General features: G+C 36.1%; 3 protein-coding genes across 5 annotated transcripts in view; 1 reads left to right on the top strand and 2 right to left on the bottom strand.

Annotated features, from left to right (window-relative positions):
- The window catches only part of nsmaf (neutral sphingomyelinase (N-SMase) activation associated factor), a 35,177-nt gene extending 33,155 nt beyond the window's left edge, over window positions 1–2,022 (bottom strand). The window contains exon 1 of the mRNA XM_016243848.1: window positions 1,910–2,022. Coding sequence (XP_016099334.1) covers window positions 1,910–1,947 — 38 coding nt within the window. The 5' untranslated portion in view covers window positions 1,948–2,022. The remainder of the gene's footprint in view (window positions 1–1,909) is intronic.
- A 6,452-nt stretch (window positions 2,023–8,474) lies between these two features.
- ggh (gamma-glutamyl hydrolase (conjugase, folylpolygammaglutamyl hydrolase)) lies at window positions 8,475–13,116 on the top strand. Its single transcript, XM_016243855.1, has 9 exons — window positions 8,475–8,638; window positions 8,736–8,844; window positions 9,330–9,380; window positions 9,455–9,539; window positions 9,936–10,074; window positions 11,512–11,618; window positions 12,361–12,451; window positions 12,689–12,823; window positions 12,976–13,116. Exons 1-9 carry the CDS (start codon window positions 8,539–8,541, stop codon window positions 13,095–13,097), a joined length of 939 nt encoding a protein of 312 aa, XP_016099341.1. The 5' UTR covers window positions 8,475–8,538; the 3' UTR covers window positions 13,098–13,116.
- Window positions 13,117–13,938: 822 nt separating this feature from the next.
- The window catches only part of unm_hu7910 (un-named hu7910), a 53,147-nt gene continuing 50,926 nt past the window's right edge, over window positions 13,939–16,159 (bottom strand). For 2 of the 3 annotated variants that reach the window (XM_016243854.1, XM_016243853.1), the window contains exons 13-16: window positions 15,496–15,631; window positions 14,788–14,879; window positions 14,502–14,635; window positions 14,064–14,233 (exon numbers count right to left, since the gene is read on the bottom strand). In XM_016243854.1, coding sequence (XP_016099340.1) covers window positions 14,083–14,233; window positions 14,502–14,635; window positions 14,788–14,879; window positions 15,496–15,631 — 513 coding nt within the window. In that variant the 3' untranslated portion in view covers window positions 14,064–14,082. Of the gene's footprint in view, window positions 14,006–14,054; window positions 14,234–14,501; window positions 14,636–14,787; window positions 14,880–15,495; window positions 15,632–16,159 lie in introns of those variants that run through there. The other variant, XM_016243852.1, reaches the window with a different exon arrangement.

Genomic DNA, 16,159 nt, shown 5'->3' on the forward strand with positions numbered 1-16,159 from the left:
TAAAAAGAAAATGCCCCTGTAAATCACTTCACCTCGTATTAGGAAGGCTAATTTTTGATTCTTGATCAGAAGGTGCTCCTTCATTTTTTTTAATTAGAAGGACAAGTGCTCTTGATTACAAGAAGAAAAACACTGCTCTTAAACTGGGTGTGTGACGGGTATGGCTGAGGAATGGGGTTTGGCCGAGGAAACATTTTCAGGTCAAAAGATTTTTGTTTTTACCCCTGACTACTACAACAATTATTACAACCTTTGTTTAAAAGAATAAATCACACAATACGCTATTTCTTCCATGTTTTAATTTGAATAGTAAACCCTTTGTTTGCCAAAAAATAAAGGTTTAACTCTTTAAAATAAAGAGTTTACTGTGGGAGTACTACACTCAACCAACACCAGGGAAGGCAGTTTTTTTCAGAGCTCTTGTTATTCTTAATTGTGACATTAATTTTCATTTTTACACCAGACATATATATCGGTTCAAAATATCGGTTATCGGTCTACTTGGATCTGTAATAATCGGTATCGGCATCGGCCTAGAAAAACACATATCGGTCGACCCCTACAAAGGACCAGCATAAACCAGCTTAAACCAGCAAAGGACCAGCTTAAACCAGCATCAAAACATACCTAACCAGCATATGCTGGTTTTTTCAACAGGGCATCATTAATTAGTCACCCTCGTGTTGTTCGAAACCCGTAAGACCTTCGTTCATCTTCGGAACACAATTTAAGATATTTTTGATGAAATATGAGGGCTCTCTGACCCGCAAGAATACATTTTTTGCGCAAAGAAAACAAAAATAACGACTTTATTCCACATTTTCGTCTCCACTGGATCACTTGTGGACGCTGCCACATGCACATGTCATGGTAATGTCGTGAACGCCCATCCAAAGTGACGCAGTAGAGACGAAAATGTGGAATAAAGTCGTTATTTTTGTTTTCTTTGCGCAAAAAAATATTCTCGTAGCTTCGTAACTTTACAGTTGAACCACTGATGTCACACGGACTACTTTGTCGATCATCTTGGTACTTTTCTGGACCTTGAACGTGGTAGTTACCTTGCTGTCTATGGGAGGATCAGAGAGCCCTCAGATTTCATCAAAATATCTTAAATTGGGTTCCGAAGATGAACGAAGGTCTTACGGGTTTGGAACAACACGAGGGTGAGGAATTAATTACAGAATTTTCATTTTGGGGTGAACTAACCCTTTAATGTTTTTAACTAAAGATTACTAGGGCACTTTTTTTTAAATAATGATGCAAGAGATACATAATTTATAATAAACACTGCAACATTCTATAAATAAATAAAAATCGTCCATTTTAATTTCACAGAGACTTTAAGTAAAGTGCCCTGGGCACTGCCTGAAGGAACTAAACAAATTAATAAATATAAGTCTGTATGACATAGCTGCTCATGTGACATAAACAGTCCTCATATCATGTGAGTGCAATCAGAATTGGTGTAAACTGCAAAAATGAGAGTTCATTTCTAAATTAGCTCAAAACAAAAACGTATTGCCATCACAATGAGATTGTGAGTCTTAACATTACTGCAATAAGGGGATTATTCACACGCTTGAAACAAACAAGGGACCGGTGTTGTGCCCACCGCTCTCTCTCCCTATACAATTCATCCGATGCTAGGAAAATGTTAATTAAGTTAAAAATAAAAGTATTAACAATTAAAGCTTGAATACTCTAACATAAACACTACGCGTAACAACACTGATACATGTCTCTGATGTGTTTACTGGCCTATGAGGAGAAGGATCCAGCGAGCTAAAGTGACACAAAAGGCCTGAAGTCAGAGTCCTACGGTACGGACCTGAGAGAGAACACCCTCCTGATCCGTCTGGGATACCGGTATAAACAAAGTGTCAGTTAAAATATGAAAGCACAATACCGTTCTTTGCTGCGATCCTTCTTCGTAATGAAAGCCATGAGGGATCAGTGCCTGCTGCAGACATGTAAACACGGAAGTCCTCTGAAACGGAAGAACCGGCTGATCGCTTCACATGCTCGCTCTCACACTGGCGTTAATATAAACTGGCTCTGTCAACCTCCTTCCCTGGCTTTGTTGACCACAAAGATGTTGAGCAATGATGTGAGGTCCTCTTGGATGGCTGCATCATCATCATCATCATCACAAACCTGTGAAACATACCAGAGAGAATTAAACCTCATTTTTGTTTGCTAAAGTAAAGACTGCATATAGGTCTTTACTCTCCATCTAAACAGAAATCTGGGTGGGATTACGTGGTTGCTGTGGTAAATTTGAATTTGAATATATTTATGTATACTTTGTGCCCAAAAGTCACTCAAAAGAGTGTGCTGCGTGTTGTCGGGATCTGGGTGGGATTAAGTGGTTGCTGTGGTAGTTTTGAGCAGTGTTGTGATTTAAGCCAAGAAATGTGTGTGCGCATCAGAAATGTATAAACAATAACTATCTTGTGTGAATTGAAAAATATTTCTGTGGAGAGAGCGTGAAACATACCAGAGAGAATTAAACCTCATTTTTGTTTGCTAAAGTAAAGACTGCATATAGGTCTTTACTCTCCATCTAAACAGAAATCTGGGTGGGATTACGTGGTTGCTGTGGTAAATTTGAATTTGAATATATTTATGTATACTTTGTGCCCGAAAGTCACTCAAAAGAGTGTGCTGCGTGTTGTCGGGATCTGGGTGGGATTAAGTGGTTGCTGTGGTAGTTTTGAGCAGTGTTGTGATTTAAGCCAAGAAATGTGTGTGCGCATCAGAAATTTATAAACAATAACTATCTTGTGTGAATTGAAAAATATTTCTGTGGAGAGAGCTGTGTATACATAAATCAAGAAATACATTTGAGAATCCTTCAGTATGCATTCATAACAAGTGAGAGGGCAGAAATGTATTTTCTTTACCTGGTAGTCCTAGTCTTTTCACCAAGGTAGATAATGAGGCCTCTGATCACAGTTTCTCTTCGGGATTCAATGTTGTTGTCCTACAAACATATGAAATATGAGATTATCTTCAGTACAGATATCAGAATGTTACAACATTAAACTAACTGCTATAATATTAAAAGTACATGCCTCATTTATGATGTCAAGGGTCTCATCAAGTTTCTTCCCTACAGCTCCTCCCTTCCTCCTGTATAGACTCAACAATTTAGGTGTGTATTTGTTATTGGCCCAACTTCCCTAGGAATGTGGACTGTAGTGGCTTCAGTGTGATCCTTCGGAATTCCTCATCGATCTGCAAAAGAGACAGAGAGAGATGGACAAATATCATTAGATACTGAGAGAAAAGAATTTGAGACACAGAGAAAGAGAAACCGATTAAAATAGATAAAGTAACCCTAGAAATACACAAAGAACAACATTTAGGTGGTCCGACGTCTGGCAAAATATAAGAGATAAGTGCACTAACTGAATAGAAAAAAAAAAAATTCTTGCTTAATATTGGAACAATTTCAAAGATTGTTGTTCCCATCAGTTTTTAAACACAAAAACATAGGGAAATGGGGTCCAGGTTGAAAAAAAAACGATGCTATCCTTTAACCTACTCTAAAAATTCACGTGCTTAGCATACACTATATGCCTTATTTCATAGCCGCATGCTAACGTTAGCTTCAAATTACACAAACTATCGTCACTTGCTAAATTATTTAATTATAATTTAAAGTAAATCCATGTACAACAACGTTATCTTCAAATTAAATGTAAAGCCTTTTTGTACAACAACTCGAAAACTAAAGACTATGGTAATGTACCAAACATCTAACCTTACTTTGATAACTTTATTCTTACCTTGTTCAGTCCGCATGTTCCTCTTTGTTTGGAATGTGCGGGGTTTCCAGACCAGACCAACGAAACACGAAGGGAAGTAGGGTAATTATTTTATATTGAGTAAATGAAACAAGGTTATTGTTTGTTGTGTGTGTGTACCTAAGAAGATTGGTTGGGATTACTTAGATACATTTTGTAAAGGAAAAAATTGCACATTGTCTTGTATTTTGATCAAATGCAGATTAATTCAAAACTAGATATATTAATGTAAAGACAGAAACTTAACATTTTACTGTCAATATCACAGATTTAATTATGTAACATTTACATCCACCCAGATTAATTTTTTTCAGTGTGGAGAAGGAGTATGCACTGGTCATTTACATATACTACTAGTGTTATAACAACACAAATCTGGTTGAAAATCAGTCACGTTGTCCTTTAAATAGCCAGTTAATAACTAATAGAACATACAGGTGCATCTCAATAAATTAGAATGGTGTGGAAAAGTTCATTTATTTCAGTAATTCAACTCAAATTGTGAAACTCGTGTATTAAATAAATTCTATGCACACAGACTGAAGTAGTTTAAGTCTTTGGTTCTTTTAACTGGGATGATTTTGGCTCACATTTGACAAAAACCCACCAATTCACTATCTCAACAATTCTAACTATCTCAATTAGAATATGGTTACATGCCACATCAACTCAAAACACCTGCAAAGGTTTCCTGAGCCTTCAAAATGGTCTCTCGGTTTGGTTCACTAGGCTACACAATCATGGGGAAGACTGCTGAGCTGACAGTTGTCCAGAAGACAATCATTGACACCCTTCACAAGGAGGACAATGAATTGAAACTGAAACCATAATACAACAGGAACAAGAAATGTAAATGCAGAACAGAATACAAACTAAGCATCCAGAATAGACTTCAAAATATAAAGCACTATGTCAGTCGTTTTAAAGCACGGGAACAGATTACATTAGCAAGTTCAAGCAAAAGTAAAGGCAAAGCTGGCAAACATTTTGTATTGAATTGGTAGATCAAAATCTGTGGGTGATGTCTGGGGCATGATTAGGAGCACGAGAGGTATCAGGAGAAAATGGAAATATCCCATACTGGTGATACAGGAGAATGCAGCAGTGTCTGACGAAGAGAAAGCAGAAATGATAATGAAGGTGCTGAAATTCATGCTTCTGCTAGCGAGAGTGAATAGGGGAAAAAAGGAAAGGGGATTAACAAGATCAGTTTACCCTCGAGAGAATGGATTAGATGAACATCACATTGAAAGCTCCATTACCTTTGGAAGAAATGAAGAGGGCAACATCTCATGCGAAAAATGAAATCTGATACATGTTATATAAAACATAGGTGTTCTAGTATCTATGAAGCTTCTAGGTTTTTATAATAAAGTGTAAAAAGAAGGAAAGTTACTAACTAGATAGAAAGAGACAGGAAAGTTACTAACTTGATAGAAAGAGGCAGTGAACCAGGAAATCAGGGAAGGGCCCTGTCACACCATCACCCTGTTTGGACTATCGGTGCATTCCAAATGGGATATATCGCCCTCAGAAGGGCACTTCGGAGTGAAAACAATCATGGCCGCCATATTGAAGGATCGTTCCAAACCGAAGTGCTCAAAACTGGCCACTTCAAAGGGCCCTTCGGAATTAAGGATTTCGAAGGGTACAACTGATGGACACTTTCGGGCCCTCATGATCATTTGCTCTGATTCCTTCCATGATGATGGCACCTCCTTGTGGGGCACGGAATAATGGCGCAGAAGGGCACTTCAAGAAACAGTTGTTTGGTCCCCTAAACCCTTCAACCCTTCAAAGCTCTCACTCCGGAGGGTAAACCCTTTGAAGGGATGAGCTCTTCCAAATGGAACGCAGGGTTTGTTTGCCTGCTTGTTTTGTTCTCTGACCTAGTTTCTGTCTCCCCTTTGATTACGTTAGTTAGTTAGTTTACCTGTGTCTCATTAATTATCCTCATTTGCCTATTTAAGTTCCTGTCTGCTCAGTTTTAGTTTGTCCAGTCTCATCGACGGACAATATATGTGTGTTTCCAGACCTCCTTGTTTGGATTACCTTATGTGGTTTTATTAAAGACTAGATTAAAGATCTTCATGTGTGTTAATTCGACACAGTATTTGTGACTGACCCATCAGATCCATTGAACTACTGTTTAGGCCAAATAACACTGACATCACACATAAGAAAGATAATGGAAAGAATGATTACCAAAAGATTAGCATAAAGTAAGGAATTCTACCACCGAATGGCTTTAGAAGAGGGAGATACTGTACTCTATGTCTGGAAATATTTACTTATATTAGTGCTATACTTAAATTATGGAAGTATTGGTCTGCATGTTACTCTGTTGTCCAGTTTCATTAAACAAAAAGACAATGAACTGGCAATTTTCTGCCAGGACATTATCCATTAATTTGACAGACATTTCTCTTAACTCTAAAACACAACGCAATGCAGTGGAAGATTGGGGCTTGTAATGTTTCCACAAAACAAGCAAATTGTCTATTTAATTTACTCATGTTGGTGCAGAGAGAATACAGAAAAAAATTATGCTATCATTTCCAGACTGTGCATTGGACTTTTGACATTAAATCAGAATCTGCACATTATAGGGAAACATGAGACTGCTTACTGTGATAAATGTGGTCATCCAGAAACAGTAAAACATATAATTCTAAACTATGTTGCATATGAGAAATATTTCATCTATACCCATCATTAAGAGCACACTCCAGTCCAATAGGTAGCGGAAATGTAACTTCTTTGTTGGTTTAAAAAGCACAGTAAAACATCACATGACGAAGAATGCGTATCAGAGCAAAAACCATGTAGTTAGTCATCTGCCTATGAAGCTCAGATACAGGCTCAGATACAGGACTGCATTGAAATATCTCAAAAGTACATTAATCTCTATAATTCTTAAATGGAATAAGTCTGAAACAATCAAGACTCTTCCTAGAACTGAGCAATCAGGGAGAAGGACCTTGGTGAGAGAGGAGAGCAAGAACCTGATGGTCACTCTCAGAGCTTCAGAAATCAAGTGTGAACAAGGAAGAAACTTGCTTATGAAAAGCTATCACCAGTTGGAAGCCTTTTCTCAGTGGAAGACCCATGGAGTCCTGTTTGGAATTTGCAAATGACTCTTAAGTCTGTGAGAAATTAGATTCTCTGCTATATTGAACTTCATTCACACCGCACAGACAGACGGCAACAAACAAGTTGGCCGTTGCATTTAGAATTTTATGAAAAATAGCTGCCATGTTCACACTGCCCCAACAGACACCAACAAATACTGACTGAACAGTCGGGTGAAAACAAACTCCAACCAACGGCAACAGATGCCAACAGGGTAACACTGATTCAACAAAACCCAACAAACGTGTTTGTTGGCATTTGTCTGTGAAGTGTAAATTGGCCTTAAGAGTCATGTCTATGAAAACCAGGCATCACTCATCTTCTGCAGAACACCATCCTAATGAGATCATTTTAAAAAACCTAACCCAGAGCACTCAGGACCTCAGATTTGGTCAAAGGTTCACCTTCCAACACGACGATGACACTAATTACATGAGAATGCAAGAGTGGCTTAGGGAAGACTCTGTGAATGTCCTATGGCCCAACAAGAACAAGTATCAGTTGAACATGAAATAATAGGTAACAGAGCAAATATTAGGATATAAAGCACTATTTTTTTCCAACATAACACTGCTTAACAGGGTCAGCTGCATTTTAGTGGGAGGCCGCATTTATACCTTGCTAAAGGTTCTAAGCATGACATAAATGTGAGGAGGTTATGGTAAAATATACAGACAACATAGTCTGTTTGTAAAGTGTCAGATGCATATTGCACATAGAACAGCTAAGTATGGTAAACATCTGCATTAACAAGATATATGGGAGACCCTAATCATTTTTGCATTCCTCTTTGCTTCAACTGTAAACATATCCACTTTTGCATTTCCACAACTTTTCAAAACAGGACAAAATAGAGATAAATGGGTTACAACAGCAACATGAGAAAATGATGTATAGCCACTTACTCAGCTGTATTAGGTGAAAACACACACACACACACACACACACACACACATACACACACCTTTGTTTCTGTGAATTGTGGGGACTTTCCATAGACTTCTCTTACTTTTATACTGATCAAACGATATTTTCTATCCCCTAACCCAAACCTAACCCTAAACCTACCCTTAATAGAACACCTGTTTGCATTGTTACACTTTCAGATAAACATCATTTACTATTTTTAAGTATCCCCCCCCCCCCCCCCCCACCCCTTCCCCACACACACACACACACACACACACACACACAAAAGATGTATTAGAAACCCCATCACAGCATTTTTTTTGAATGCCAAGGTAATATTACACAAATCACAGTAACAAGGATCTATTCCTAATGTTTTACAGTTTTGCGTGCATTAACTCAGGTGTCACTCAAACAAATGACAAATATTATTATTAAACATATTTTCATTTAATTTTAACCATTTATGATCTTTACAATGTAATGTCCCTACTTTACATCCAATAATACTGTCTAGATCAGTTATTTAGTATGTTAAATATTAATATGATTATTATTAACTGACTGTTTTTGATGTAACATTCGTTAGATACCTTTAAAAAATACCCAAACACGTGATGTCAAACACGGAAGCGATCTGGAACTGTCACATGGGGAAGCACAACATTTCCAGTCTAAAGAAAACATGATTCACATCTACCTTGCCTGCATTTTTACATTTTCAAATGCCGTGTTTGCTAACAATATCGGAACACCAATAAAAACAAACGAAAGACCAATAATAGGTGAGTTGCAACGCTGTATTAAATAGAGTGCATGCCACTTTCAACTGTATTATCATTACATATTTCATGAAGTAAACCATGTCTAAATCTTGTCTAGGTGTTCTTGCCCAGGAAGTGTATGACCCGTCGCCTCTTAGAAACTCATATATTGCGGCGTCCTACGTTAAGTTTCTGGAATCTGCTGGCGCTCGTGTTGTTCCTCTGATGTAAGATAAAACACTATAGAGAAAATGCCTTCACTGTAAACATGCAGGGTTTATTTATTTCAAATGAGAAACAGTGTTTTTTCTCCTTATCCACTTGCAGCATAAACACCGAGTTCGTTACTAGCGTACTGCATACTGCCTAGAATGTTGTGAAAGTAGAAGCAATATGGAATGTGAAACATAACTCATTCATACATAGTATTTTTTATTATTATTATTTTTAGTACGTAACATGTATTGCAATGGTATTATGTTAATATACAACTGTTTATTTTAGCTGGGAAATATCATAAGAAAATTGACTACAACTTAGCCATGTCTTAAAGTTTATAAACAAGGTTAGCTCTGCTTTAATGAATGAATGAATGAATAAAGCAGCATAAAGAGCCCTCTGCTCTCTATCCACCTTATTTTTCAACGCTTTTGAATGTGCAAGACTGCAATTTTCACAAAATTGCAACTTATTAAAAAAAAAATGTCTTTAGGATAAATAAGTCTGATGATGAGTACAGAAAGCTCTTCAAATCCATAAATGGGTAAGTAAAGTATTTCTTATAATTATATCAGTGAATACAATAAGGGATTTGTGACACCTTTTCTCTCTCTCTAGAGTCCTTTTTCCTGGAGGTGGAGTCAGTTTAGAATCATCTGGCTATTCCAAAGCAGCTGGCATTTTCTACAGACTTGCTCTTGAGGTTTGTGTACAAATGGTCCATTTGGTACAAATATTCAGCATGACAATGTATCCAAAGTACATTAACATAACATTAAGCAACACTTGAGCAGCATTGATAGTTAGGTAAAATAAAAATGAGTTAAATTAGTAGACATTGTGAAATAAAGTACAATTTTAAATGGAGCTGCAGAGGTCAGACTTTGTGTTTATGAGCTATAAAAGAGGGCTGGTAAAACTTTAACCCCTGAGCAATGAACAAATTCATGAAGAGTCATAATGATCTTCATTTTACACACATATACACTGCATTTTGTTGTTTGGCATTCCTCTTACTTATGTTGGTGTAAGAGGAATACAATATGTTGGTGTAATTTAATTTTCCAGCCAATTTATAGATATGTTTGTGTGTTAACAGGCCAATTCAAATGGTGATTATTTCCCTGTATGGGGAACCTGTTTAGGATTTGAACTTCTCACATTGCTAACAAGCGGGAAGTTGCTGTTGTCCCACACCAACACTAGTGGTATTGTCTTGCCACTGAACTTCACAGATGGTAAAGCCATGTTTTATAACAATTAACTGTAAAATCAAATATATTTACATAGGGATGCACAATATATCGGCCACCATATCGGTATCGGCCGATAAATGCTAATTTTTTCTGTTATCGGTATCGGCCTGATAAGAAAATTTGGCCGATATCTTAAAGCCGATAAATAATGCATTATTTCCTTCAGAGACACTTCAGATGCGCACTGTTCGTTTGCAGCCTTTTGTGAAATTGTACATTGTAATATTGTGTTTATTTGATGTATATCTGATTTATCTCATATAGAATGCGTTTGGTTAAGTTAAAAGAGCGCTTCAGTTTACCGGTGATCGTCTTTAGCTCAGCGCACGCAGCTCAAACAGCAGTGCACAACATTAATAACTATGATTGGGAATGTTGTGTATATAACATTCTAATGAGAACATTATTATAATAAAACGTTGTGCATTCTTTGGGTTTAGTTGCTGTGTTTCAGCGCGTTGATATGGGAAGAGCGCATCCACAACAGGATCACACATTCTGACTATAGCACGCAATAACTGCATCATTTTGTACATATATAAGTTGTAATATTATGTTTATGTTGTATTAATATTAATCTCAGGATCTCATTTCCTTGAGTTAAATAAGCTGCCAGCAAAACGCTTCAGTTTACCATGTTCATTCAGCTCTTCAGCTTCAGCACGCGCAGCTCAACGGCTGCTATTTAAAACAGTGGTATTAATTTGTTACTTTTTCAAAATCATTGATACATTATTAATAACAACAACCACTTGTATTTTTTCTCTTATTATTTTCATCAACAATATGGTTTAGTAATTAAAATAATTTAATTATTGTCCGTGCAGAGGCTATTCTGTTTTATTGATCTGTGGCGCATTCATTTTGATTCTTTACACGTGTAATGATGTCCAGTGACTTGATTGCATTATTTATGCATTATTTTATTTATTTGTAAGACTTTTTTATGACTAAATTTGGTAATGGGAGAGTAAAAATATTTTTAAAACGTACACCGTTCAAACTAGACTGCTTATGTTGAAGTGTTTGGGATGTGGCTTTAATGATGAGACCTTTTTTGTAATCAGGCTCTCAAAAAGTATATAACAATTTGGATATAGATTTATCGGCCAACATATCGGTTATCGGCTTTCAAAAATAAAGAATAATCGGTTATCGGTATCGGGCAAAATTTTCATATCGGTGCATCCCTATATTTACATAATGGTTAATGCAAGTGACATTGTCAGCTTACTCCCAGTCACGAATTTCACAAAAATTGACTATTAGCTTGGTACTCTGTGATGTAACATGTAATTATCATGGTGCCACTGCAGTGCAGCTAGTATACATTTCTCAAATAAGTGAAACTATTTTAAGAATAAGTGTCGTAGTCATCATAGATGTATAAATATTATTCATTTATCCAATGCTGTTTAGATGTTAGAGACAGTAGACTGTTCAGAGATTTTCCTGAAGATCTTATGAAATCACTGGAAACAGAACCGCTCACAGAGAACTCTCATCAGTGGAGTCTTACTACAGAGGTAGAGTAGCAAATATTACTATCACCATTCAACAACTATTTCTTGAAATCAATTGTTGTTTTCATTACTACTGTGTTACTACTAGATGCTTGTTTTAAAATGCATTGATCTTGCCATGAAAATAGGCATAGATGCTGGTATGGCAATAAAAATAAAGAAGTTTCTTGATTCCTGCTTTATAATAAAATGTATAAACAAGTGATTAAATTAACATTATTAAAATAGAAATGATTAACAAGTTAGTGTAACATTTTTATTAAGCTTTTAATTTAATATTGTATGCTTTACTGGTAACCAGTTGTACACAACAGGAAAAGAATACACCTTCACATCTTAGAAAACAATGTCTAATACATTTGATTGTTTGGAATGTATTCACTGAATGTAGTATAGTTTATCACTTTACAGTATCACCAGACATTATTTAGTATACAGTATACACGCCAATGCACAACATCATGTCTGTGATAGAAATTTGGTCAATTTGGTGAAATGTTTTATTTCTCACAGGGAAATACAGTGGGTACGGAAAGTATTCAGACCCCCTTAAATTTTTCACTCTGTTATATTGCAGCCATTTGCTATAATCATTTAACTGCAATATTAATATGATGCATGGCAATGTTCATTTTAAAGGGTAATGTACAAAAAAAAGAACACATCACATGTAAAGGATTTAATGTATATTTTTGTTTTTTGCTGGATGAAATAAAATTAGGCATTTTCAAACTTTTAAATCTAGAACTTTACCAAGAGTGAGACCCTGAAAAAGTTCTACAGAGTTTTAAGTACCAACACAGATGGACAAAATGAGTTTGTGTCCACAATGGAAGGTGAGTGATGATGATAATCAGATGGATTGATAGAGGAAGCATATAGACCAGGGGTCACCAAACTCGGTCTTGGAGGGCCGGTGTCCTGCAGAGTTTAGCTCCAACCCTAATCAAACACACCTGAACCAGCTAATCAAGCTCTTACTAGACATAAGCTGTGTCTCATTATAGACCGTGCTTTTTGCCTCTTTCTATTGAGCAACATTGTCATTGTACTGTTTTTATGCATACCCTCAGCATATGATTTCCCTATTTACGCTACTCAATGGCATCCAGAGAAAAATGCTTTTGAGTGGACTCGGCCCTATATTCCCCACACACCTTCAGCCATTAAGACCACATTCTACATGGCTTACTTTTTTGTGAATGAAGGTATGGTTAATAATAATACTACTACTGAGCAACATACAATGTGATTTTATTAGCTCCTAATTAAATTTGATTCCTTTAATGCAATGCATTAACAAATTAAGAAGTTAGACCTTCACAGAGTAACCTTTCTCCTTATTTTGTTGCTTTTCCAGCGAGGAAAAGTTTTCACAGCTTTCCTAGTACAGAGGAAGAGGAAAAAGCTTTGATCTATAACTACAAACCTGAATACACTGGACCTCAAAGTGCATTTGAACAGATCTATTTTTTTGATTAGATGAATTCTTTAAATGTACTGATGTCTTTATTAGTGTTTTTAAATTCTTTTTAATTGTGTTATAATTGAGATAAATTATTATTATTGTTCTTTTCAGACATATCAAAATTGAATACTTCCCAAACGATACAAAGAACAAACATTTTCACATGATGAAATTATGCAAACTCACATGTATACAAAAATCATGTAGAATTTGTAGTGTTAATAAAATGTGTGCTTGCAGTGAATCTGAAGAGAAAACATCCACGTCACATTTCACAAAAACAAAACAAAACGTTACACTTGACCTTAATAGAATAGTTTCAAGGTTGGAAAAGGCACAAAGTGATTTTTTTATGGCTGTGCACTCATCTCTTATAGCTAACACATCTGTTCATTTACGTATTCACCTGGACACACATTATATAAAGTAACCCACAACATACAGTGCAATGTTCAATCATATTTCTATAAAAAGTGACTGAGGTCTCCTTTTTTTCCAGAAAAAAAGAGCAAATGCAACTCATTCTCTAATATTCTGATCTCTTCATTGGTCCCATAACATGCATCTCATTGTATTGTTATTTTACTAAAGGTAACCTTTCAGTCTAACCTAAGATATAAATCACAAAATGTATGTTTTAATCTTTATTATATCTTTCATTTTACTGTTGAGCCCTAAAACATGTTTCTGAAACATGATTATAAATCGTATTTACTTTACCAGAATTAAGATATTGAATATTAGGTGAACTGTCTTTTTAAAACCCTTGAACTTCTAAATCCATCCTTTATGTTTTTCAAAAATCACACTTATAATATTTACAACTATCACCATGATTGTTTTTTATAAGACTTATACATTCACATTGCCTTGTAATCAGTACCCACAGGACAGCACAATAGATGTTTGTGATTCATGAAATCTGTGATTGGCTAAGGACCGTAAATCTGTCACTCCGACTGGCGGTTGACCTACTTTTCAAAACTCAGAACAAATCGTCTATATTGGTGACAGAGTCTGCCTCTGTAATTGGGTGAGTTCTGGATGCCAGACATCCACAATAAAGATGAGTCTGTAGCTTTCTGCTTCCTGCCAGACTTCATGCTCGAACGAGTCATCAAATATTAACACTTTTCCTTCTTCCCACTCCCTGAAAGACAATCAACATTCACTGAATACATTTTTAAATAATAAAAGCCATGCCACACATGAATTCCAAAAATAAATAAATAAAAATGAAATAAACCAACTATCACAGTTCTTCTACTCGCCAATTTTTTTATTTACATTTGATGCTTGTCAAGTGTTCATTTAAAACCCTGTAACCAACTAGTTGGAGTGGAAATGGAGCTGTAAATAGTGAAACATTTTAAAAGCTTTGTAGTTAATGCAGTTTTAATCATTGTGTGTTAACTGACCTGGTTTGGTTTGTACAACGAATCCTGCATCCCTTAGAAGGGATGACAAGGCCTAGATGCATTCGTAGACGACAGTTGGTGGGACCAGTGTGAGGCCATACATGAGTACCAACTTGCATTACTGAAAACTTTATCTAAAAGAGGAACATTTAAATGAGTAGGCAACTGTTAATAAGCAACAGTTCATAAACAGAAATAAGCATTGTAAAAAGGAGACATGGTGAAGCTAAATGAAATGTACAGCTAGGCAAGAGTGTACAACTGTAATTGATTTCTGGTGACTGACCTGGCCTCTTTTGCAGCTAGTGGCCTCTGGGTAACGTTCCAGCAAACCACAGGTTTTAGGGACATGGCGACATGAAGCAGCAACCTTTCGACCTGAGAAAGAGTAAAACTTGCATACACATTGTGTTTTCCCCAAAAGTGCCTCAATATTACAAATTAAAAAAACAACAACAGTAACACCACCCAAGACTTTAGCATATTCAAAGAAATCCACACTAGGTTGCTAAATGAAGTTGACTCTGTTTTAACTTGTAGTTGAAAAACCATGTGGATTACATGTAAAATTATTTTCTCATTTAAATAATTTTGTGCTCACCAATGGTTTTCTGAATAAAGGTGTGATCTTAATTGCAGAGGAACTTTACGATCAAAAAAGGTTAAGATGTATTAAGAACTGGTCACAAAGAAGTCCCTTTTAAATTAAGCAGGGTTTTGTTGGTCAACGCTGTGAATTCACCCCTGATCGCACAGATTCCTAATGGATTTGCTGGATTTTGCAGAGCAACGGTAAATGTGACTGCACCTTAAAAAAGCAAGAACCACTAAAAACAAAATCCTGGGTTAGGCGCTAACATCCCTGTGACCCTACATAGGACAAGCTGTTGGGAAACAGGTGGATGGATGCATAACCTGTGCAATTATATAAGGAATGTGTTGGTAAATCTAAGGTACATGCTGGTGGATATTATACATTAATTTCACATTTTACCCTGCTGCCACAGTGTAAACTGGCCCCAGTCTCCTGTCTCTCTCAGATTTTCATCTTCAGGCAAGAACTGTCCACTGGTGCCGTCTAACACTGACAGTGCTTCATCTCTAATGGTCAACCAGTTACGTTCCAACATCTGTAAAGACATATGAACACAATGAAAGCAAAGCAGAGAGACAAGCATACAAAGTGCACTTCCTTCACAGTTAAAGTGTTGAATAATTATAGGGGCAGTTGTGGCCTAATGGTTAGGGAGTCAGACTAATAACCCGAAGGTTGCAGGTTTGATTTTCAATACCGGCAGGAAATGTAGATGGGGACAGAGCTCTTTTTCACGCAAGAAGCATGCCAAACAATGTGTAATGGATCTCCACTGGGGATTTCAGGAGAAGATGCTGTTAATGTGAATTTTAATCAGTGTTTATCAATATGACTATGTTTTTGGCTTAATTTAATGTGAAATAGCGATTATACACCACCAGAGAAAAGTCTTTGAACAGAGACATTTTTTTGTGTGTGTTTTTTTTTTAAGAAGTTTCTTCTGCTCACCAAGCATGCATTTATTTGATCGAAAGTACAGAAAATACAGTGCAATTTTGAAATATTTTTTACTATTTAAAATAACTGTTTTCTATTTGAATATATATATATATATATATATATA

Source organism: Sinocyclocheilus grahami, unplaced genomic scaffold, assembly GCF_001515645.1.
Source record: "Sinocyclocheilus grahami isolate Dianchi unplaced genomic scaffold, SAMN03320097.WGS_v1.1 scaffold702.1, whole genome shotgun sequence".
Lineage (NCBI taxonomy): Eukaryota > Metazoa > Chordata > Actinopteri > Cypriniformes > Cyprinidae > Sinocyclocheilus > Sinocyclocheilus grahami.